Genomic DNA, 23,319 nt, shown 5'->3' on the forward strand with positions numbered 1-23,319 from the left:
AGTAGCCCTCGACAAAATCCACCCCAGGATCCAACACCGGTGTCACCAGTAAACTCTTCCCCCAGAGGAACTGCTTGTCAACGCCGTACGTCTTCTCGTCCTGCGGGAACCTAGAGCCGGAGCACAAGAACAAGGAACAATGAGAACATAAAGGACGAGAACAAAAAGTGAAAAAGGGATGAGGAAAAAAAAAAAGGAAAGAAGTATATCAAGAAAATAAAGAAGTACCGTATTTTCCACACTATAAGGCGCACTTAAAAGCCTTTAATTTTCTCAAAAAACAACAGTGCGCCTTATAATCAGGAGCGCCTTATATATGAACATTACCTGGTGGGTGACTTGTTTACAAACACTTTCATGACTCTGCCCCGACTGAACTGACACGCCTTGGGCGGGATTACGCCATTGCGTCATCACGGGAGTGGGATTAACGACGCACGTCACATCATGGCGGACGGCTATGGAGCGTGATTACTGCAACCGGTTTGAGCGAGTGCGTCTTGGTTTGTTGTACACTCAAAATCACTCTGCTGCGCACTCAACCAGTCATACACGTGTGTTCAACATGTCATACATGCACGCTCTAGCCGTCATACACGCGCTCAACTTCACTGCTGCTCGCTCAACATTTGTCTGCTCACAACACCAGTCTCTGCGCTGCTGCTTGAAGCCTTTTAAACATCATTTGAACATCGTTACCATGGGAGTGAACGGAGTTGTCAGAACGCTTAATAAAGTTTGACTTTATAAGTAAGTAAGTAAGTAATATTTATTTATATAGCGCTTTTCGAGACCAGGGTCACAAAGCGCTTAGACAATCAAAACAATACTCAAAAAAGTACATACTTTAAAGATCAAGATAATACTGAGAACAACACAGGAGTTCGAGAAATTCAAGGAAAAGCCTGAACAAATAGAAACGTCTTAAGGTGTTTCTTAAAGGATCTGACTGTTTTGTTGACATTCCCTTTAGCACAGCTTTATCTAGTGGATGCATAACACAACCCCAGTCAAACGTTTGACTGTATCTTTTATTCTATGCGCTTTATAAACCGGTGCAAACTATTTATGAAAACACTTCTAAAATAGGCCATTCATTGAAGGTGAGCCTTATAATCCAGTGCGTCTAATAGTGCGAGAAATACAGTAGATGTATTATATGAAGTGCAACAAAAAACTGACGACTCACTCGAACATCAGGGCTCGAGCGACCGTGCGTCCTCGTGTGTGTGCGTGATGAAAGAGTGTGTAGAGCAGCGGGAACAGAGAGTATCTCAGCATCAGCGCCTCCTTCATGGACGTCCGAGCCAGTGGACTGAAGGCCGTCGGGTCCTGAGGCTGTCAAACATCAGAGGATGAACACCTGACACGCCTGACGCCACCTGCTTCTGGACCTTCATGTCGATGGCGTTGTGGTTGCGCGTGAACGGGTAGAAAACTCCGAGCTGAGTCCAGCGAACGCACAAGTCCTCCTGCGTCTCCTCGCTGAAGCCACAGATGTCTGCGCCCACCAGAGGGACCCCCAGGAGGTTAAAGGTCAGGATGCCTGTGGACAACATGGAGAGAGGCTTTTTAATCGTGTGTGTTATAGTGTGTATATGTGTGTGTGTGAATGTATGTGTGCAAGTGTGTTACAGTGTTTGTAAGAGCGTGTGTGAAGGTGTGTGTAGGAGAGTGTGTGTAAGTGTGTTATACTGTGTATAAGTTTGTGTGTGTAAGAGTATGTGTGAAGGTGTGTGTAAGAGTGTGTGTGTAAGTGTGTTATAATGTGTGAAAGTATGTGAAAGTGTGTGTGTGAAGGTGTGTGTAAGAGTGTGTGTGTGTAAGTTTTTTATGGTGTGAAAGTATGTGAAAGTGTGTGTGTGAGGGTGTGTGTAAGTTTGTTATAATGTGTGAAAGTATGTGAAAGTTTGTGTGTGAAGGTGTGTGTAAGAGTGTGTGTGTAAGTTTTTTATAGTGTGTGAAAGTATGTGAAAGTGTGTGTGTGAGGATGTGTGTAAGTTTGTTATAATGTGTGAAAGTATGTGATAGTGTGTGTGTGAAGGTGTGTGTAAGAGTGTGTGTGTAAGTGTGTTATAATGTGTGAAAGTATGTGAAAGTGTGTGTGTGAAGGTGTGTGTAAGTTTGTTATAATGTGTGAAAGTATGTGAAAGTGAATGTGTGAAGGTGTGTGAAAGAGTGTGTGTGTAAGTTTTTTATAGTGTGTGAAAGTGTGTGTGTGAGGGTGTGTGTAAGTTTGTTATAATGTGTGAAAGTATGTGAAAGTTTGTGTGTGAAGGTGTGTGTAAGAGTGTGTGTGTAAGTTTTTCATAATGTGTGAAAGTATGTGAAGGTGTGTGTGTGAAGGTGTGTGTAAGAGTGTGTGTGTGTGTGTGTAAGTGTGTTATTATGTGTGAAAGTATGTGAAAGTGTGTGTGTGAAAGTGTGTGTAAGAGTGTGTGTGTAAGTGTGTTATAGTGTGTGAAAGTATGTGAAAGTGTGTGTGTGAAGGTGTGTGTAAGAGTGTGTGTGTAAGTGTGTTATAGTGTGTGAAAGTATGTGAAAGTGTGTGTGTGAAGGTGTGTGTAAGAGTGTGTGTGTAAGTGTGTTATAGTGTGTGAAAGTATGTGAAAGTGTGTGTGTGAAAGTGTGTGTAAGAGTGTGTGTGTAAGTGTGTTATAGTGTGTGAAAGTATGTGAAAGTGTGTGTGTGAAGGTGTGTGTAAGAGTGTGTGTGTAAGTGTGTTATAGTGTGTGAAAGTATGTGAAAGTGTGTGTGTGAAAGTGTGTGTAAGAGTGTGTGTGTAAGTGTGTTATAGTGTGTGAAAGTATGTGAAAGTGTGTGTGTGAAGGTGTGTGTAAGAGTGTGTGTGTAAGTGTGTTATAGTGTGTGAAAGTATGTGAAAGTAAGTAAGAAAGTACGTAATTTTTATTTATATAGCGCTTTTCCAGACCAGTGTTATAGTGTGTGAAAGTATATGAAAGTATGTGTGTGAAGGTGTGTGTGTAAGAGTGTGTGTGAGTGTAAGAGTGTGTGGGTAAGAGTGTGTGTGAAGGTTTGTGTTAGAGTGTGTGTGTGTGTGTAAGCGTGTGTGTGTAAGAGTGTGTGTGAAGGTGTGTGTAAGAGTATGTGTGTAAGAGTGTGTGTGTTTAAGAGTGTGTGAGTGTAAGAGTGTGTGTGTAAGAGTGTGTGTGTGTAAGAGTGTGTGAGTGTAAAAGTGTGTGTGAAGGTGTGTGTTAGAGTGTGTGTGTGTGTAAGAGTGTGTGTGTAAGAGTGTGTGTGAAGGTGTGTGTAAGAGTATGTGTGTAAGAGTGTGTGTGTTTAAGAGTGTGTGAGTGTAAGAGTGTGTGTGTAAGAGTGTGTGTGTGTAAGAGTGTGTGAGTGTAAAAGTGTGTGTGAAGGTGTGTGTAAGAGTGTGTGTGTACGAGTGTGTGTGTGTGTAAGTGTGTGTGTGTAAGTGTGTGTGTAAGAGTGTGTGTGTAAGAGTGTGTGTGTGTGTACGAGTGTGTGTATGTAAGAGTGTGTGTGAGTGTAAGAGTGTGTGTGTGTAACAGTGTGTGTGTGTAACAGTGTGTGTAAGTGTGTATAAATGCTCACCTGAGATGGACGTGTATAAATCCTTCCAGCGACTGTGATTGTCTCCGAGCCAGTGACCTGAGAACATGCCTTGACTCGGGAAGGTCGAGCGCGAAATAACAAACGGCCTTTTCGACGAGATGCGCTTCAGAGCACTGTGGACGAGGCAGGAGATTCAAGTCATGCATATGTCTCACTGTCGTTCACATCTGATCAGACATGATAATAATACGGTCACTGAGGACGAGAGGAGACGTGGGAGGATGACAAAGGTCAAGGTATGGATTATTTGTCCGTTATATTGACCACGATCTCACCTGGACGAGGCTTTGGCCTCCATGAGTCCGTACAGACTGTGGATGTTGTAGTGAGTCGACAGCTTCTGCTCCACAGACGCACAAACGGTCAACGCTCTCAACTCACCCCCGAGGATTCCTGACCAGACACAGAAGAGTGTAACGGATTCAAGTCTGTGACCGTGACCGGTTTCCATACCCGGTGTGTACGGAGGGTTCTCCAGGCTGTTGGACGGACAACCGCTGATGGATCCGTCTGCGAAGTTCGAGGGCTCGTTCATGTCCTGGAACAAAAGTCGTCAACGTTTGAGGTCCTTCCAAGATTCATGAGCCGTTCCAGAGAAACTCACGATCCAGAGTCCGTCGAACGGGACCTTCTCGTGGAACCTACGCAGGTTCTCATACCACCACTCGTGGGTCTCGTTGTCCGAGAAGTCCGGGTAGGCGGTGAGACCTGGCCAGACCTGGAGGACAAACGGACGAGAAGCTCAGACGGTCCTCCTACGAAAACCTGGTGGAGGACTTGGTCCACCTTCCCGATCAGAGTTTTTCCTTCCGCGTCCTTGATGAACACGTCTCTCTTCAGGCCCTCGTCGAACGGCCAGTACGAGCCTTCAGTCTGGACGCTGCTGATGCCCGGATCCTGCAGGACAGTCGCACAACTTAAAACACAGAAAGTTACACATCGTTGCAAGCACACAAATTAACACAACACGTGCAGCATGAACACAACAAAACAAAGGCAGGACTAACACAACAAAGCATATGTAAGACAAACACAACAAAACACATCCAGCATAAACACAACAAAACACATACATCACAAACACAACAAAGCATATGTAAGACAAACACAACAAAACACATCCAGCATAAACACAACAAAGCACATACATCACAAACACAACAAAGCATATGTAAGACAAACACAACAAAACACATCCAGCATAAACACAACAGAACACATGCATCACAAACACAACAAAACACATGCAGGACAAACACAAGAAAACACATGCAGGACAAACACAAGAAAACACATGCAGGACAAACACAAGAAAACACATGCAGGACAAACACAAGAAAACACATGCAGGACAAACACAACAAAGCACATGCAGGACAAACACAACAAAGCACATGCAGGACAAACACAAGAAAACACATGCAGGACAAACACAAGAAAACACATGCAGGACAAACACAAGAAAACACATGCAGGACAAACACAAGAAAACACATGCAGGACAAACACAAGAAAACACATGCAGGACAAACACAACAAAGCACATGCAGGACAAACACAACACAGCACATGCATCACAAACACAAACAAACATGTGCAGCATAAACACAACAAAACAAATAAAGGACAAACACAACAAAACACATGCAGGACAAACACAACAACGCACATGCATCACAAACACAACCAAACATGTGCAGCATAAACACAACAAAACACATAAAGGACAAACACAACAAAACATGCAGCATTAACACAACAAAACATTCAGCATAAACACAACAAAACATTCAGCATAAACACAACAAAACATGCAGCATAAACACAACAAAACATTCAGCATAAACCCAACAAAACATGCAGCATAAACACAACAAAACATTCAGCATAAACACAACAAAACATGCAGCATAAACACAACAAAACATTCAGCATAAACACAACAAAACATGCAGCATAAACACAACAAATTCAACACAAACACAACAAAACGGATGCAGCACAAACACAACTAAACAGATGCAGCATAAAGACAACAAATGCAGAACAAACACAACACAACAATATATTTACATTAAGAGTTTGATATTCTAATACCAATAAACACATTTTCTAAATGGAATGTTTTCCAATTAGTAGCTTTTAAATTCAATATAATTGATGCAACATTATTATTGAATTTGAATATGAATGAAAGAATATTAGAATAAAATATAGAAAATTATTTTGAAATGATGATGATTTGACACTCGAACCCAGTTGTGTGTACCAGGATGATGACGTAGCGCTGGTTGTGTTCGTGCAGATCCTTCACCAGGTCCGGCAGCGACGCGAACTTCTCGGGGTCGTAGGTGAAGTCCAGGAACCGATCCATGTAGTCGATGTCGTTCCACATCACGTCCTGCAGCAAGAGTTGATGAACCGGACCTCGGACACGACAACTGTGGCGTCTACCTGAGGGATGCCGTCGCCCCGCATCCTCCTCACGACCTCCCACGTGGCCTCGCTGGACCTGAACCCCCAGCGACACAGGTGGTACCCCAACGCCCAGTAGACCGGCATCGCAGGACGCCCTGGTTACAGGGAGGAGCCCGGATAATTCATGTTGGACTTTAATACGTAGAAATTATATAAACAAGTGTTTGTCAAGTGTGTTATAGTGTTTGTAAGAGTGTGTGTGAAGGTGTGTGAGAGTTTGTGTAAGTGTGTTTTAGTGTGTATAAGTTTGTGTGTGTAAGACTGTGTATGAAGGTGTCTGTAAGAGTGTGTGTGTAAGTGTGTTATAATGTGTGAAAGTATGTGAAAGTGTGTGTGTGTGTGTGTAAGTGTGTTATAGTGTGTGAAGGTATGTGAAAGTGTGTGTGTGAAGGTGTGTGTAAGAGTGTGTGTGTAAGTGTGTTATAATGTGTGAAAGTATGTGAAAGTGTGTGTGTGTGTGTAAGTGTGTTATAGTGTGTGAAGGTATGTGTAAGTGTGTTATAGTGTGTGAAAGTATGTGAAAGTGTGTTTGTGAAGGTGTGTGTAAGTGTGTGTGTGTGTAAGTTTGTTATAGTGTGTGAAAGTATGTGAAAGTGTGTGTATGAAGGTGTGTGTAAGAGTGTGTTATAATGTGTGAAAGTATGTGAAAGTGTGTGTGTGTGTAAGTGTGTTATAGTGTGTGAAGGTATGTGAAAGTGTGTGTGTAAGTGTGCTATAGTGTGTGAAAGTATGTGAAAGTGTGTTTGTGAAGGTGTGTGTAAGAGAGTGTGTGTGTAAGTGTGTTATAGTGTGTGAAAGTATGTGAAAGTGTGTTTGTGTGTGAAGGTGTGTGTAAGAGTGTGTGTGTGTAAGTTTGTTATAGTGTGTGAAAGTATGTGAAAGTGTGTTTGTGAAGGTGTGTGTAAGAGTGTGTGTGTGTAAGTGTATTATAGTGTGTGAACGTATGTGAACGTATGTTTGTGAAGGTGTGTGTAAGAGTGTGCGTGAATGTAAGAGTGTGTGTGTGTGTGTGTGTAAGAGTGTGTGTGTAAGAGTATGTGTGAAGGCGTGTGTAAGAGTGTTTGTGAGTGTAAGAGTGTGTGTGTAAGAGTGTGTATGTGTAGGGGTGTGTGTGAAGGCGTGTGTAAGTTTGTTATAATGTGTGAAAGTATGTGAAAGTGTGTGTAAGTGTGTTATAGTGTGTGAAAGTATGTGTGAAGGTGTGTGTAAGAGTGTGCGTGTGTAAGTTTGTTATAGTGTGTGAAAGTATGTGAAAGTGTGTGTGTGAAGATGTGTGTAAGAGTGTGCGTGAGTGTAAGAGTGTGTGTGTAAGAGTGTGTGTGTGTGTGTGTGTAAGAGTGTGCGTGAGTGTAAGAGTGTGTGTGTAAGAGTGTGTGTGTGTGTGTGTAAGAGTGTGCGTGAGTGTAAGAGTGTGTGTGTGTGTGTAAGAGTGTGTGTTTGTAAGAGTATGTGTGAAGGTGTGTGTAAGAGTGTGCGTGAGTGTGCGTGAGTGTAAGAGTGTGCGTGAGTGTGCGTGAGTGTAAGAGTGTGTGTGTAAGAGTGTGTGTGTGTGTAAGAGTGTGAGTGTGTAAGAGTGTGTGTGTGTAAGAGTGTGTGTGTAAGAGTGTGTGTGTAAGAGTGTGTGTGTACGAGTGTGTGTGAAGGCGTGTCTAAGAGTGAATTCATGTTGGAGTTTAATACGTAGAAATGATATAAACAAGTGTTTATCAACACGTAGGAACAAAAACACAACGTCCAGCCATAGAAGATGAAGAAACTCACCAATGACTTCCAAGTATTGCTCAATAACGGAGGCGGGGTCTGGACCGAGGAACACGTAGAAGTCCAGGATTCCACCGATGGTCCTCCAGGTGAGAGCCGGCGCCGGCTGGAGAGCCACGTCTGTCGAGGGGAGAACAGATAGTGGGTCCAGCACCAGAGTTTAGGGAGGATTTGGGTTTTTTTAATTAATAAAAAAAATAATAGTTTCATTAATAATTATTGTATTAAAAGGTTTGTTTTCAACTTATTTAATTGAATATTTTATACATTAAATTTTGTTTTAATCTAATTAAATTTGTTCTGTATTTAAACGGTAAGTTTGTTGTTTAAATAATTACATTTAACATTTAAATATTGAGGTTTATTTTGTTGAAAGGTCAACGTTACGATATATTCTGATACTTTGTAAGTAAGGATATATTTGTAGTATTGTCGAGTACTTTACTCTGGTGTTGAGGGATTTCACTGTTCATTCAGAATGTCATCACCACTGCCATCTAGTGGCCAGTTTAATGGCAACATAGAAGCGAATGAACGCTTCAATACTATGAACAATAAACCTTGAAGATAAATATGAAAAAAATGCTAATTTTATTTTTTTCGTTGTTTATATAAAATAAGACGTTGAAAAAATATAACGATATTTAAGTATGTATATTTACATTCTTTCATTGTTACTTGATCTACGGAGGACGTAGTGACTGCTGCCATCTAGTGATCGGACGTTTAATGGCAACACAAATGGCGTAAGTATTTGCAGGTTGAGTATAAAAAATATATATATTTTTTAAGATTAAAGCAGAATATAAATAGATGTTTCTCAAGCCTCTGCTAAGGAAGTTCAGTTGAGTTGAGAGCGAAAAGACAAAATCCACGTTTAAAAAAAAAATGTACTTGAAAAAGGCGTCCTGAGTGAAAACTAGTGATGCGTTGATGAAGCTTCATGAAACAGTGTCATGTTGTTTAGAGGTCAGTAGGTGGCGCCATCAGTTTAAAAATTATGTTTCATTAGAACAGTTGTTTAAAACAAGGGAAAATAGTGCAGAGACGCCATCTAGTGGACTCTGAAGATAATGACACTGTTTTATGAAGCTTCATCAACACATCACTACCATCTAGTGGACTCTGAAGATAATGACACTGTTTTATGAAGCTTCATCAACACATCACTACCATCTATTGGACTCTGAAGATAATGACACTGTTTTATGAAGCTTCATCAACACATCACTACCATCTATTGGACTCTGAAGATAATGACACTGTTTCATGAAGCTTCATCGACACATCACTACCATCTTGTGGACAAGATAATAACACTGTTTCATGAAGCTTCATCAACACATCACTACCATCTAGTGGACTCTGAAGATAGTGACACTGTTTCATGAAGCTTCATCAACACATCACTGCCATCTAGTGGACTCTGAAGATAATGACACTGTTTCATGAAGCTTCATCAATACATCACTACCATCTAGTGGACTCTGAAGATAATGACACTGTTTCATGAAGCTTCATCAACACATCACTGCCATCTAGTGGACTCTGAAGATAATGACACTGTTTCATGAAGCTTCATCAACACATCACTGCCATCTAGTGGACTCTGAAGATAATGACACTGTTTCATGAAGCTTCATCAACACATCACTACCATCTAGTGGACTCTGAAGATAATGACACCGTTTCATGTAGCTTCATCAACACATCACTACCATCTAGTGGACTCTGAAGATAATGACACTGTTGCATGAAGCTTCATCGACACATCACTACCATCTTGTGGACAAGATAATAACACTGTTTCATGAAGCTTCATCAACACATCACTACCATCTAGTGGACTCTGAAGATAATGACACTGTTTCATGAAGCTTCATCAACACATCACTACCATCTATTGGACTCTGAAGATAATGACTCTGTTTCATGAAGCTTCATCGACACATCACTACCATCTTGTGGACAAGATAATAACACTGTTTCATGAAGCTTCATCAACACATCACTACCATCTAGTGGACTCTGAAGATAATGACACCGTTTCATGAAGCTTCATCAACACATCACTACCATCTAGTGGACTCTGAAGATAATGACACCGTTTCATGAAGCTTCATCAACACATCACTACCATCTAGTGGACTCTGAAGATAATGACACCGTTTCATGAAGCTTCATCAACACATCACTACCATCTAGTGGACTCTGAAGATAATGACACTGTTTCATGAAGCTTCATCAACACATCACTACCATCTAGTGGACTCTGAAGATAATGACACTGTTTCATGAAGCTTCATCAACACATCACTACCATCTAGTGGACTCTGAAGATAATGACTCTGTTTCATGAAGCTTCATCAACACATCACTACCATCTAGTGGACTCTGAAGATAATGACACTGTTTCATGAAGCTTCATCAACACATCAATACCATCTAGTGGGCTCTGAAGATAAAGACACCGTTTCATGAAGCTTCATCAACACGTCACTAGTGAAAACCGACCCATGGCGTTGCTGTTGAGCAGGAAGAAGCCGTGTGCGTTCCCTCCCTCCTCCATCGCCAGGTAAAAAGGATGCACTCCATACAAGTTGGTCTTTTCCTGAAACATAAGGAGCAGCTTGAGGTTCGGAGATGTTGATATTAAAACGATAAAATGATGGATAAAGCGATAGAAGGGTCACCGTGGGGGGGACGTCGCGGGCCCACATGCTGAGCGTGTTCCAGTTCATGTCGTGCAGGAAGTTGGCCCGATGCTCGCCCAGCCCGTAGATGAAAGGACTGGGCAGCGCCGAGGAGAACTGGAGGAACTGGTCGGCGTAGAAGAGCGGAGCCACGCTGGTGTTGACCCTGCAGAGGAGACGCCACAGTCAGGACGCCACGGCAACAAGGTCAAAGGTTGTCTGGGGCGAAGGATCCTACAGGACTGATCCGGTGGAGCTTCTTTTCACGACGAGGCCGAACGGATCCTTCAGCAGCTCCACGCTGTAGTCCGGGCGCTCGGCCTTCTTAGCGACGGCGGGGACGGGGATGGGGACCTCGTAGCGAGGACTTGTTGGGTCAGTGATCTGGAAGTGAATCAGTGCCTTCAGGATATTGAACGGATGAATTTGACGTTTCAAATGTTGAAACTTTTATTTTATTATTGAATTTTTTTTTTTTTTTTCAATCATTTAATTCTTTAACGGGGATTAAATAAAATGTATTTAAATCATTTAAATGTGGAAAGGTTTAATTCGGGTTTTTTTAATTAATAAAAAAATAAATAGTTTCGTTAATAATTATTGTATTAAAAGGTTGAATTGGATATTTTATACATTAAAAAAAAAAAAAAAGAATTTAATTAAATTATTTCTGTATATAGAAGTTAAGTTTGTTGTTTCAATAATTTAATTAAAACATTTAAATGTTAAAGGTTTGTTTTTTTGGTTTGTATTAATTAAAATATATATAGTTGCATTAATAATTTTCTATATTGAATTTGTTTCTTATTAATTTAATTTAATAATTTATACATTAAAAATAACTTTTTAAAATAATATATATATAATTACATAAAGTATGCATTAAAAAGTAGGGTTTTTTTATATATTATTTATATTTATATTTATATATTTATTTTAAATAATTTAATTAAACAATTTCTGTTTTTAAAAAGGTAAGTTTGTCATTTAAATAATTAAATCCAGTAATTTAAATATTGAAAAGTTTATTTTTTTTTAAAAAAAAATTATAAATGGTGTGTGGACACTGAAGACCCACTGAAAGAATGAAAAATAGGGCTGCACGATATATCGAAAAAATAGGGTCATTTATGAACTGTTATGCGTGCGTGTACAAGGAGGTGTATTTATTATTGATTCTGTAATATCGTGACTCGCCGGCGGCTCCTCTCTGATGTCGCTCAGTTTCGTGGAAAACCGATTAAAGCCCCGCAAAACTGAGCGTTATAAGTGATATTTTTCTACGATCATGTCGGCACAGAAGTGTGGAATAAACAAAAGGGAAATATCGTATCGTTTTTCTTCTCAAAACCCCGGGACCACCCCTGTACTCGCACACATTTTTAGGTGAAAGAAACAAATATCGCATTAATATCGATATCGCAATTCCAGACACCAATATCGAATTTCGCACATATTACGTGCAGCCCTAATGAAAGACATTTCAAAAGTGAGTGGACTCACCCGAACACGGAGCCTAGAGTTGGTCTCATGACGGAGCTCCACCTCCAGAGCCAAGATGTCTCCTGGGTAATAAGTCGTCACCCCTTTGACCAAAGTCCCCTTCAGTCCCAGCGAAGTGTCGTTGACGGAGGTCAGCGAGTACGACGGGAAATCCTTCGGGTAGAAACACCAGGGGACGCCGTTCTTCCCCGACACCCGGCCGTCCGGGATGAAGCAGCACTTCCTGGCTTCGCACATCTCCCTGGTGACCACCACCGATTTTTCGGGGTAACAATCGAACCTCCACACCTCGGGGACGAGGCTGCAGGCCTGCCGGCGGATCACCGCCTCGGTGTCGTTCTTCCGGGCCTGTGAGGAGTTCGGCGCCGGCATAGGGAAGCTGGGAGGTTTCCGGTTTGCAGGACTGTGGAGCCAGAAGACGGTCCCCAGGAGCCACCCCCCACCGAGGAGGAGCACCAGACCGCCGATGATCAGGAGGCTCTTCGTGATGGAACACGGCAGCTGGCGGGGAAGAAGAGAAGCTCCCTCTGGCTCGTGCGTCTGAATCAAACAGCAAGAAACTTTTAGAAACTTAGTCTGGCATTTGACGGGAATCCAGACTTCACCTGGACCTGATGAGGTTCATCCCTCATCAAGGAAGTGGACAGATGGACGTCCTCTGGGTTCAGGCGCTTGTAGGAGGCCATCCTGATCTGCAGGTCAAAGTTCAAAACACTTTTTTTCTTTTTATTTTTTTTTCGCTTTAAAGTGAGATTGTGTAAGAAAGATTGTGTAACACGGAGATCACTCCGGAAATGTAACAATCATTTCCCCAAACCAGAGTTTTCAGACACGATGCCCAGGGTCACGAGGTTGCGTGAAAGGATCACCGACGTTCAGTCACGCTCGTAAAATAACGGTTTTATCCCCTTTTTTTTAAACAAATATTTAATGTAAAATACAAGAATGGCCCTTCCCACTTCAGAAATAACAGGTGTGGCCCCAGACTCTATACTACTACCATTGTTATTACCACATTATTACCCAAAACTATAACTAAAATAAAGTCAAATAATAAATTCAAATAATGCGACATATTGATCATTTGAAAAAAATATGATACAATCCCTGAAACCCTTGGTACACGGAGAGAAAGGACATTTAAAATGACATGATTTAGTAGCCGTTTATTTTAACTTATATACATTTATTTTATTATAAAACAGTCATTTCAGACGTCTTACCACATTCATGTTCATGTTTCCAAATACCCTTGTAAAAATAAATATGTCCAGTTAGAATATGTAGACCTTCCCGGGGAACAAAGAGTGATATCGTGAGGTAAACTTCAACAGGAGGGTCCCAAAGGTTAGTTCTGCCGATACTGGGATTGCGATAATTCGTTCAGAGGTCTTTGAACGCACCACTGCCAGCATTAACTGTCTGCAGAATATAATGTTCGCATAACTTACTCGACCGATAATCGACCGATACTCGACCGATCCTCACACTTTGAAACACGAAGTTATCAATGAATTCCAGTTTGTTCCTTCAAGCAGGAATAGAACCTGCGACCTTCTCGCTATAGTTCAGTGAGCCGCATGATTTACACAAAGGATAATAATTCAATATTTATTGCATTATATTTACTAAACACGTGTTTAAAATGATAAATAAGCGGTAGAAAAATGACGTATATTTAATAGCATTAGCAGCTAACGCTCACTAGCATCGACGCTAAACTTAGCTAACCTGTGAAACAGTGAAAAGGGAGGATTTTTACCTGGACTTGAGTCGTGAGTTACTCACAGAAATGAACAGTTGGAAAGTTAGAAAACAGTGACATCGAACCAAAAACGTGTCTTTCTGTTTGACAGACTCTCAGACATGGTGTTTGTTTACGTGCGTGCTGCGTTCAAGTGCGCTCGTATATTTCACCACCCAGGGAGATGGAGGGACTGCAACGACATCTAGCGGCTGGAAGACTGAAGTACAACATGGCACTTAAATCTAGCTGTAATACTCTTCTTTACTAAGGAAAATGGCTTAGTTTTAGCGTCAAATGAATCTTAATATGGAGTCAAAATGTTGATGAATTGTTTTAATTGATTTAAATTATAGATAAATCGGGAAAGACGAGATAAAAACTACTTATGTTAGAGAAACAGGGGAGATAAGATGGATGGATGGATGGATGGATGGATGGATGGATGGATGGATGGATGGATGGATGGATGGATGGATGGATGGATGGATGGATGGATGGATGGATGGATGGATGGATGGATGGATGGATGGATGGATGGATGGATGGATGGATGGATGGATGGATGGATGGATGGATGGATTTTTTAATACATATATAGTATATATATAATTTGGTAGATAGATAGATACATAGATACATAGACCGATAGAACTTAAATGACGGCTATATACTGTATGTCTAAACAGTCCAAAAATTTAAGAAATATTTAAATAATTCACAATGTATTTTTCAAGCTTTTTAAAAAGGAGCAGAAGAAGGACGGTTCTTATTTTGTCTGCTTCATATTCACACTTTTCTTTCCCTAAACAGAAAATTAAATACACTTTGAAATGTGTTGTTTTATTTATGCATGTTTATTATATTCACAAATGCTGACTTTGTGTTCTGGTTGAACAGGGGATCAATAAAGCATCTATCTATCTATAAAGTTGACCTAATCTAATCTAATCCATCTATCGAAGCACACATTCACCAACAAACGACTCTTCAGTAGCTCATTTTTATTGTTCAACATGTCTAATACAATCAGACGAAGGCAGCACTGGGCAAGACCGAACAATCTACATCACAGCCTTTGAGGAACGAATCCTTCACATGTTTCTGAACCTGATAAACAACGACTTTTCCCTTTAAACGTCTGTTTTCAGCCTCATCGTTGCTTTGCTAGAATGTCTTACTTTACACACACACACACACCAAATACTGCATGAGGAGACAAGAGAGTCGTATGACAATAAATACTAGAGCATCGTGATCTTCGATGAGCCTTAAGTCGAGTCGCTCAAGTCTCAGTACATTTTTAAAACGTGACAATAAACGAACAAAATCATGACACATTTCTCTTAAGGATGACTCGGCGAGTGGTGGTTTCACAGAGGTAGATAATGACCCTCGTTTGTTCATTCAAAAGAGGTGTTTTAACAGGTTAAGAATCAATAAATAACTACATCATTGCAGGTTTTTTTCAGCTGAAGTTTGTGTTGAAGCGACACATTCAGTGGAAATAATTTCACTTTTCACTCTCGTTTACCAGCTTGGCAACAGCCAGGTGGCTCATGGGTAATTTCCAAAGGAGAAAGTAAAAAAAAGAGAGATGGTTCTAAATATATGCCGCTCAGTTTGAATTAAAAGAGGAAAAAAATCACATAATAAATTAATAAAGAGTCGTGCATTAAAATTGAAATTAGTGGAGGACTGTAGAAGAGGAGGCTAATGTTAAAAGTAAAGAAAATAAAGTGTAAAATAAGAGAAAGAACTAGATGGAGGTTATTTAACTTTAGATGAAAACATGTTTAAGAACCATTTAATTTATCAAGGAAATAACAGCCATAACAACTTCCTGTGAAAAACATTTAAATAAATAATAAAATGTGTCACTTCAACACAAGCAGCCATCAATACATTCCATGTCTTTTCATTTTTTTGTTATGTCGAACTAGATATTTAATTATCTATCACAATAAATCTCATGTCGGATGAAGTCATGAACCTCGGGCTCCACATCAGTCACAAGTAGTTTCGATCCGATATGCTCATGTCCAGAGGCGAGTCGTCGTCCTCGTCCTCGTCCTCGTCTTCGCTCTGCGACGCGCTGTCGTTCCTGCCGCTCACCTCCGACTCGTCCTCCGTCCGGTCGGGCTGGTGCTTGCGCTTGTGCAGCCGCAGACTCTGCGAGCGCGTGAAGCCGCGGCCGCAGACGCTGCAGCCGTACGGCCGCTCGCCCGTGTGCAGCCGGAAGTGGTTCTTGAGGCTGGAGGCGCGGGTGAAGCTCTTGCTGCACTCGGGACAGTCGAACTTCTCGCCCAGGTGGATCTTCTCGTGCTCCCTCAGGCGCCCCGACTGGTTGAAGCTGCGGCTGCAGACCACGCACTGGTACGGCCTCTCGCCCGTGTGGGTGAGCCGGTGCCGGTTCATGGCCCCCGAGTGGGCGAAGCTCTTCCCGCAGTCGGGGCAGGAGAAGGGCTTCTCGCCCGTGTGGACCTTCAGGTGACCCTTGAGCTGTCCCTTCTGCGTGAACTGCTTGCCGCACATGGAGCACTGGAAGGGTTTCTCACCCGAGTGGATGCGCATGTGGATCTGAAGCGCCGACATCTTGTGACAGTCTCTGCCGCACAGGCCGCAGCAGTAGGAGGTTTTGCTCGGTGGGTTCCGGTTCTGCGCTTTGACCGGCGATGCTGGGGGACTTTGTTCGGCCTCATCGTTTCCTTCGGGCACAGCGAGAACAATCAACGTTAGCATTAGGAAAGTCTCCTGACATCAGTCCTGGGGGCCACATGTCACCCTCCACTTGTATTCATCCGACCCTGCACAGCTTCTATGTCTGAAGTTTAATTTTTACATTTACATTTGTTGATTATTGACAACAAGAAAATTGACCTAAAAATGTATCACTAAATATATATATTTTACCTGCATCAGCCCTGGGAAAAGTTTAGACATTAGACTTTCTTTTATACATTATGCACAGAAAACACAGCAGTGAAACTGGCAACAAAATGTTGTTAATTGGCAACCGTTAAAAAACACAGCAGAGAGATGTATATTTAAGTATAAATATGAATAAGTTAAAAATAGTGCAATATAGTATTAACAAAGTGCAGCACTGGGGCCCACATGTGGCCCTTGGACTGTGTTTATGTTGCCCTCATGATGTCAGAGTGGAACCGATCCTTGTAGAATATGTAGAAGTAGGTTTTCCCTCTAACTATAGCGAGAATTCTAACCCGCTCTAGTAGAAGAACTCACATTTCTCCGATCCTTAAAACTCTTCACTGGCTTCCAGTTTCTTTCAGGATCAACTTTAAAATTCTGGTTCTTACTTTCAGATCTATTCATGGTCAGACCTTCCATCAGTGATCTGATCCAGACTTACACCCCAGCTCGGGCTCTGAGGTCTGTGGATCAGAATCTACTGATGGTTCCTGAACACGGTTCAGGACCAGAGGAGAGAAATCTTTCCAGACTGTTGCTCCTAAGCTTTGGAACGATCTTCCTCTCTCTTTGCGCTTGATGGATCTACTGACTCCTTTAAGAAACATCTTAAGACGTTTTTATTTGTTCAGGCTTTTCCTTGATTTTCTGGAACTCCTGTTGTGTTATCAGTTTTATCTTGATCTTTAAAGTATATACTTTATTGAATATTGTTTTGATTGTTTAAGCGCTTTGTGACCCTGGTCTGGAAAAGTGCTATACAAATATAAATTACTTACTTACTTACTAACAACAGTCACAGTATATACAAGGCCCCTGAGGAATTGCAATTGCTCGCCCTTGCTCTACATTATCTTTATGTCTCTAGTGACCTTATTAATATGATTTATTTATTATTTTGATATTAAATATAATCGAATACAAAACTTTTTTTTTAAGCTATTTGGACTCCTGACAATTCCAGTTTTAATAGCGGCCCCTTTAGATCTTCCTCTCTCTTTGCGCTTGATGATCTACTGACTCCTTCAAGAAACATCTTAAGACATTTTTATTTGTTCAGGCTTTTCCTTGATTTCCTGGAACTCCTGTTGTGTTATCAGTTTTATCTTGACCTTTAAAGTATATATTTTATTGAGTATTGTTTTGATTGTTTAAGCGCTTTGTGACCCTGGTCTGGAAAAGCGTTATACAAATAAAAATGACTTACTTACTTATATCAATGTAAATGTTGTTTACTGAACTTCTTCTCACCCATTTCCTGTGACTCGTCCTCTGCCTCCTCTCCTGTCTGTAGGTCTTCTTTCAAAGGGATCGGGAATTCTTCGCTGCTTCCCACAGGCTTCCCTGAACTCTGCTCCGGCTCGTTACATTCTTCAGAAGGATCAGAAACTTGGGCTACAAACGCAAGTAACAAGAGCGTCAAATCCAATTCTGCTCTGAAGATAAAGCATGACTGTAGAATGCTGAGGTACCGGTCAGAGGTTCCTCTTCCTCATCCTCTTCCTCCTCCTCTTCATCATCATCATCATCATCATCATAATCGTCGTCGCCATCGTCGTCATCTTCGTCTTCCTCCTTCGGCGCTACATTCATATGCTGGCGGGACGTTCTGTTCTCCAAACGATCGCCTGACTTTTCCGGTTCGCTCTGGTTCTTGATGGATTGGTCACTTTCTGGAGCTTCTGGAGATGAAGCTGACAATTCCATCCGACTGTTGAATATCTGGAAAAACGAAAGAAGACTTTATTTATAAACAATAATAAAACAACAAGACTTGACACTATGTGTTGCCATCATTGAAAATTAATGGTCGGAAACGTGCAATGACTTTACAAAAGGTGCTGATTTGAGAACTGGCTCGAAAACAAATAACTTAACAACCTGCTATAAGAGTGAATGCTGACATTAACATGGAAAAACAAACAATATAATAAACGTAACCATGTTGTGTTTTTCAGGGTTGAGATTGAGAGGCGTCTATGACTCAAAAGTAAACAAGATATAAACTTAAACATTACTTTCAAACCTTGCTCCGTCTCACCTGACTTGCCTCCAAGCCGACAGCCTGCTTGGAGCTTTTATTGGTCTCTATGTGAACTGAGTTTTGGATGATTTCTATTGATCCGCACGGGTTCTCGAAACAAGTCTTTTTGTGGTTTCTCAAAGTCCCTGCTAAAGAAAAGTGTTTTCCACAGTCTTTACATCTGTAAGGCTTCTCGCCCGTGTGGACTCTGCTGTGACGCCGGAGTTCCCCGGGAGCCACGAAGGCTTTGTCGCACTCTGTGCAGCTGTATGGTTTCTCCCCTCTGTGGCTCCTCATGTGCGTGGTCAGGGTCCACTGCTGCGCAAATGTCTTGCCGCACTCTAAACAATGATACGGCGTGATCCCCGTGTGGAGGCGCTCGTGACGCACCAAGGTTCCCGACAAGGCAAAACTTTTGTCGCAGTATGAGCACTGGTACGGTCTCTCTCCCGTGTGCGTCCTCTGGTGATCCCGTAGCTCGGCAGCAGAGTTGCAGCTCTTATCACAGTTGGAACAGGGGAACTTTTTCCGGATAAAACCTTCCACAATCTCCGAATGCATGGCCTCCAGGTGCGTCTTCAGGTGCCAGTGCCGAGAGAAGCTCTTCAGACACAGTGTGCAGTGGTATGGTCTTTCTCCTGTGTGAGTTCGACGGTGGAGCCGGAGCTCGCCCTGACTGGCAAACCGCTTTTCACAGAAAGTGCACGGGAACGGCTTCTCCCCGGTGTGAACTCTTTCATGGATCATCAGAAGCCCCTTCTCTGGGAATCTTTTATCACACACTGCGCAGGGGAAGGGTCTTTCTCCCGAGTGTGTGCGCAGATGACGCTGCAGTTTGGAGGCGTAAGGGAAGTCTTTCCCACACACCGAGCACGTGTGGATCACCGGCAGCTTCTCTTTTTCACTGTCACAACTCGTACTTAATGGATTTTCGGCAGCTTCGAACCCAGAAATGGAATCGTCTCCTGTTGGAGAACATGGAAGAGCATTTTAGCTCCGGGGGGTCTTCTCGGTTACATTTTTCGGGGGGTCGCGGTATAATGAACTCTCAAACTCACTCACTGAAATCTGAGAAATCCACCTCCTCGCCGTCAGAGTTGATCAGGCCTCCGATCTCCTGCGGATCGTCGTCGTCTTCGTGCATGGTGACCGTGGCGTCGAAGTCCAGCAGATTTTCAGAGCCCATCCCTCACATCTCCCTGAAAGGGGAGCCATTAGATGTTTAAAACAACAAAGAACATCAAGCAAGATGGATAACATTAGGTTAATCTGACCTACGGTGGCTTATAAACACAAAATAATAATAACAATTTTTATTTGTATAGCTTCTTTCTAGACCAGGGTCACAAAGCGCTCCCCCCCCCCCCGTTCACACACACAATCACACACTGATGGGAGTAGGCTGCAACACAGGGCGCCAGCACCGCCATCAGGAGCAATCAGGGTAAAGTGTCTTTCTCAGGGACACAACGCCACAAACTTGTCCGGAGCTGGGATTGAACCCCGCGACCTCTCAGACGGCAAGCAACCATCTGAGCCATGACGACGAAAATGTTACTTATAGTTATGAGGTTGAGCAGGAAATCGGATGATTGCCAATCAATCCCACTGCCCTTGACCGAGGTAGCCGTGTGAGGTGTTTTTCATTTCTTTTGAGTGCACAAGGAAAAACCGTGACTGCCTTTAAAATGTATCGCCTTTAAACATTTTGGAAAATGATCCCATCTAGTCGGGTGTGACTTCACCACAAAAAGAGGGGTTTGTTACTTGGTTTTTTCAATACATTATTTGATGACTTTGTTCGTATAATAACATCTTTATATCAATATTTTCTTAAACCCCTATTATGTACATGTGCTTTACTAGTTTCTTATTTTTGTTGACATAATATGGGACAGAAAAAATGTATTCAATACATCATTATTTGGTCATTATTTATATATATTTAAATATGTGCTGTGTGTGTTTGATCCAATATGTATAACTATTGTCTATTAGTGTTTTGATTTATTTTCTACTGTAAACAACTTAAATTCAATATACAGGGGAGTATCTTATCCCATTTTAACTTGCATGTAAAATACAAAAATTTAAATTCAAGTATTTTTAACACCCTTTTTAATACTAAGAGTACTAAATGTTTGATTAAAAAATAATTTTCTGGTTATATTTGACTCACAATCTCAACAATAAGTTGTTCATGTACTGACAGATTATGTTCCTAGTGTCTGAACAGGGCAGGGAAGTGTGTGTGTGTTCGTTGTGTGAAGCACGTACATGTGTGTCCTACACTCTCTAGGACGTAGACGGCCTCCAGCTCAAGGTCAGCTGGACGTCCAGCCCCCCTTACCTCGACCCCCCATCGGCTTCAGGCCTTCACTTGGGAGCAGAAGACCAGCCAGGGCTCAGAAACAAAAAATATTAACAGCTATTTAGTCACAAAAAAGGAGACAGATTTTTAACTCTAGTGAAAACCTTGGACTAGAAAAGCAGCTGGATCAGTAGTAAACATAAATGAAGGCGGTTTGTTTTCTTATCCGCAGCATCGACATGAACCTGGCACCGGAGGCAATTAGAGGTTCAGTGTCGTGTTCAAGGACACTTGGATTGATCCGGTAACCTTTTCAGCTTTCAGACCTCGGCTCGGTCCCCGGAGATCAACCGCCTCCGATGTATTTGAGGAGGATTTTCCTTGTTGGAAATGCAAATAATGACCAAAACAAAAGGACGCAAACATCAACACTGAAGAAGAATTCAGCTTCACAACTAAAATACCACATAAGATATGTTTAAAATCTGAGCGACAGGCCGACGGGGAAGACGTTAGACATCATTCATCATCAAATAAAACACCTATTTTTCCTTCAAACACTTATAAAATACACAAATTAAAGTAAAACAAATTAAAAATAGAGTTAATTATTTTTAAAAATATATTTTTTTTTTTACTAATTCTTCAGTTTGTAGCAAATTTGGCACATATTCCTACACATATTTCCGTAAAAATACATAATATAAAGACATTCATAGCAATGCATAATATATCTCAACTCGTATTATCTACAGATATATAAACACACACACAATATAACGTGGCATAGTATTGTGTGTATATATTGTGATATAAATCATTGGTTGTTTAAGATATTTCATTAAATATATCATGTAGGAGTGACAACACTGATGATTAAGATTTTAAATAAAGTTTAAATGATTCACAGAAAGTGGGAAAGAATTTTTAAAAACAATATATCGGCATGTTTTATTGATATTAATGACTATCCCCGTAAATAAACAAATATAAAACATTTCATTGTCCATACACCCATTTAGAACTAGAATTTTGTACTTTAACAGGTTTATATTTGTCTTATTTCTGTCTGATCCGCACACACACACATATATATATATATATATAAAACCTATATCTAAACATCTTATCGACAGTGAAAAGTGTATTAAAAGAAACACTCTAATGTTTATTTTTATAGCAGATCTTAAAAACACAGATGTCAGTTTTTGACGGCTTTTCTGTCAACGTCTGCCCTGTGATGGACCGAAGTCCTGTCCAGGGTGTCCTCTGCCTCCAGCCCTGTTGGCTTCAGCCGGACAGTCTTTGTCCTGCTCAAGGGCAAGGAGGAGGAGGAAAGAGAAGGTTCAACCCTTGCCTTGCAAAGGAGTGTTCTTAAAAAAAATAAAAAAAACAGGACCAATACAATAACTGACCGTTAACCAAACAATAACATGGTTTAGTATTTTGGTTTTACTGTATAAATGTTGAATTAAAAAGGAGCTAACGCTAGCCGAGTAGCATTAGCAAGTCCAGCAACAGTGGTTCAAATGTCAACGTTATTTGTCAAGGTTAGAAAAGGTTTATGAAGAACCTGTTGCCTCGGGACTTTCAGAAGCATCTTCAGTCTCAACACTGAGGATCTGTCATGAGGTCCACGAGGGTGACGGTTCTACTGATGGTGACCACCCCCCCTGGACATGGACGACCACCTCGATCTCCTCGTAGCCAGCTAGCCATCGAGGGTCTGCTTCAACAAAACAGCAGCCTCACCTGGATGACCTCACCTGGAGTCTGCTCGGAACCAATCCAGTAAACATCTCCACTGCTAGTCAAGCTAACCAACGATCCATATGAGACAATAGACATTTATTTTTTTAATTATTTACCTTTTTTTTCTGCGTAGAAAAGACGTTTAAGTCCCAACAAAACGATGAGGTTAAACGTGTAGAATCCTCGTCTCTCGGCGCTGCTGTCATTCAAAGGCGTGTCTAGTTCATGTAAAATATCCAATGAGGGAAGTTAGCGCTTCCTTTAGCGCCGTCGACGGCCACTCGACACTAGTTTCACAACTTCCGGTGAATCCCCGGCTTTCAGAATAAAAGCAGCGGAAACACGGAAGTTTGCCTTTGATGGTTAACTTTGTGTCTAAACTATGTTTAAATGTCTTGAGGTTGGATTGTTTTTCAGGAAACAAGGAATAGGTTTCGATTGTTGAGCATCAGTGATGATTGATTGAAAAACAATATTTTAACTTAAAAAATGTTCTCTTCAATGTGGCGCTTTAATTTGTCAA

The 23,319-nt window shown here is 41.4% G+C and overlaps 2 protein-coding genes across 4 annotated transcripts in view; both read right to left on the reverse strand.

The window, feature by feature from the left end:
- The window catches only part of gaa2 (alpha glucosidase 2), a 19,115-nt gene extending 5,184 nt beyond the window's left edge, over positions 1-13,931 (reverse strand). Inside the window, exons 1-17 of the mRNA XM_087809489.1 lie at positions 13,795-13,931; positions 12,638-12,724; positions 12,033-12,572; positions 10,768-10,913; positions 10,530-10,695; positions 10,351-10,447; positions 7,837-7,956; positions 6,052-6,170; positions 5,867-5,998; positions 4,384-4,494; positions 4,202-4,315; positions 4,051-4,135; positions 3,873-3,990; positions 3,577-3,710; positions 1,395-1,546; positions 1,190-1,338; positions 1-110 (exon numbers count right to left, since the gene is read on the reverse strand). The exon at positions 1-110 is cut by the window's left edge and continues 32 nt beyond it. Of these exons, the coding sequence (XP_087665615.1) occupies positions 1-110; positions 1,190-1,338; positions 1,395-1,546; positions 3,577-3,710; positions 3,873-3,990; positions 4,051-4,135; positions 4,202-4,315; positions 4,384-4,494; positions 5,867-5,998; positions 6,052-6,170; positions 7,837-7,956; positions 10,351-10,447; positions 10,530-10,695; positions 10,768-10,913; positions 12,033-12,572; positions 12,638-12,718 (2,374 nt within the window). The 5' untranslated portion in view covers positions 12,719-12,724; positions 13,795-13,931. The remainder of the gene's footprint in view (positions 111-1,189; positions 1,339-1,394; positions 1,547-3,576; positions 3,711-3,872; positions 3,991-4,050; positions 4,136-4,201; positions 4,316-4,383; positions 4,495-5,866; positions 5,999-6,051; positions 6,171-7,836; positions 7,957-10,350; positions 10,448-10,529; positions 10,696-10,767; positions 10,914-12,032; positions 12,573-12,637; positions 12,725-13,794) is intronic.
- Positions 13,932-14,765: 834 nt separating this feature from the next.
- LOC148089710 (uncharacterized) lies at positions 14,766-23,050 on the reverse strand. 3 transcript variants are annotated; one of them, XM_087809501.1, is made up of 6 exons: positions 22,913-23,050; positions 19,796-19,932; positions 18,752-19,698; positions 18,183-18,432; positions 17,962-18,105; positions 14,766-16,484 (listed from the first exon to the last, which is right to left on the reverse strand). In XM_087809501.1, the coding sequence occupies exons 2-6, from the start codon at positions 19,917-19,919 to the stop codon at positions 15,787-15,789; spliced, it is 2,163 nt and encodes a 720-aa protein (XP_087665627.1). In that variant the 5' UTR covers positions 19,920-19,932; positions 22,913-23,050; the 3' UTR covers positions 14,766-15,786. The 3 variants fall into 3 exon arrangements, with proteins under 3 accessions (XP_087665627.1, XP_087665636.1, XP_087665643.1); XM_087809510.1 differs by lacking the exon at positions 22,913-23,050 and adding an exon at positions 21,011-21,099; XM_087809517.1 differs by lacking the exon at positions 22,913-23,050 and having other exon boundaries at positions 19,792-19,910.
- Positions 23,051-23,319: the final 269 nt, after the last annotated feature.

This window comes from Callionymus lyra, chromosome 1 (assembly GCF_982586985.1).
Source record: "Callionymus lyra chromosome 1, fCalLyr1.hap1.1, whole genome shotgun sequence".
In the NCBI taxonomy this organism is placed as follows: Eukaryota; Metazoa; Chordata; class Actinopteri; order Syngnathiformes; family Callionymidae; genus Callionymus; species Callionymus lyra.

Excerpts from the sequence above, each read along its gene's own strand:
- LOC148089710 (XM_087809501.1), bottom strand. The coding sequence starts at position 19,919 with ATGGGCTCTGAAAATCTGCTGGACTTCGACGCCACGGTCACCATGCAC. Across the intron at positions 18,106-18,182 it reads GGAAGAGGAACCTCTGACCG|CCCAAGTTTCTGATCCTTCT; the intron begins GTACCTCAGCAT and ends TTGCGTTTGTAG. Across the intron at positions 16,485-17,961 it reads GGACGAGTCACAGGAAATGG|GAAACGATGAGGCCGAACAA; the intron begins GTGAGAAGAAGT and ends CTGTGCCCGAAG.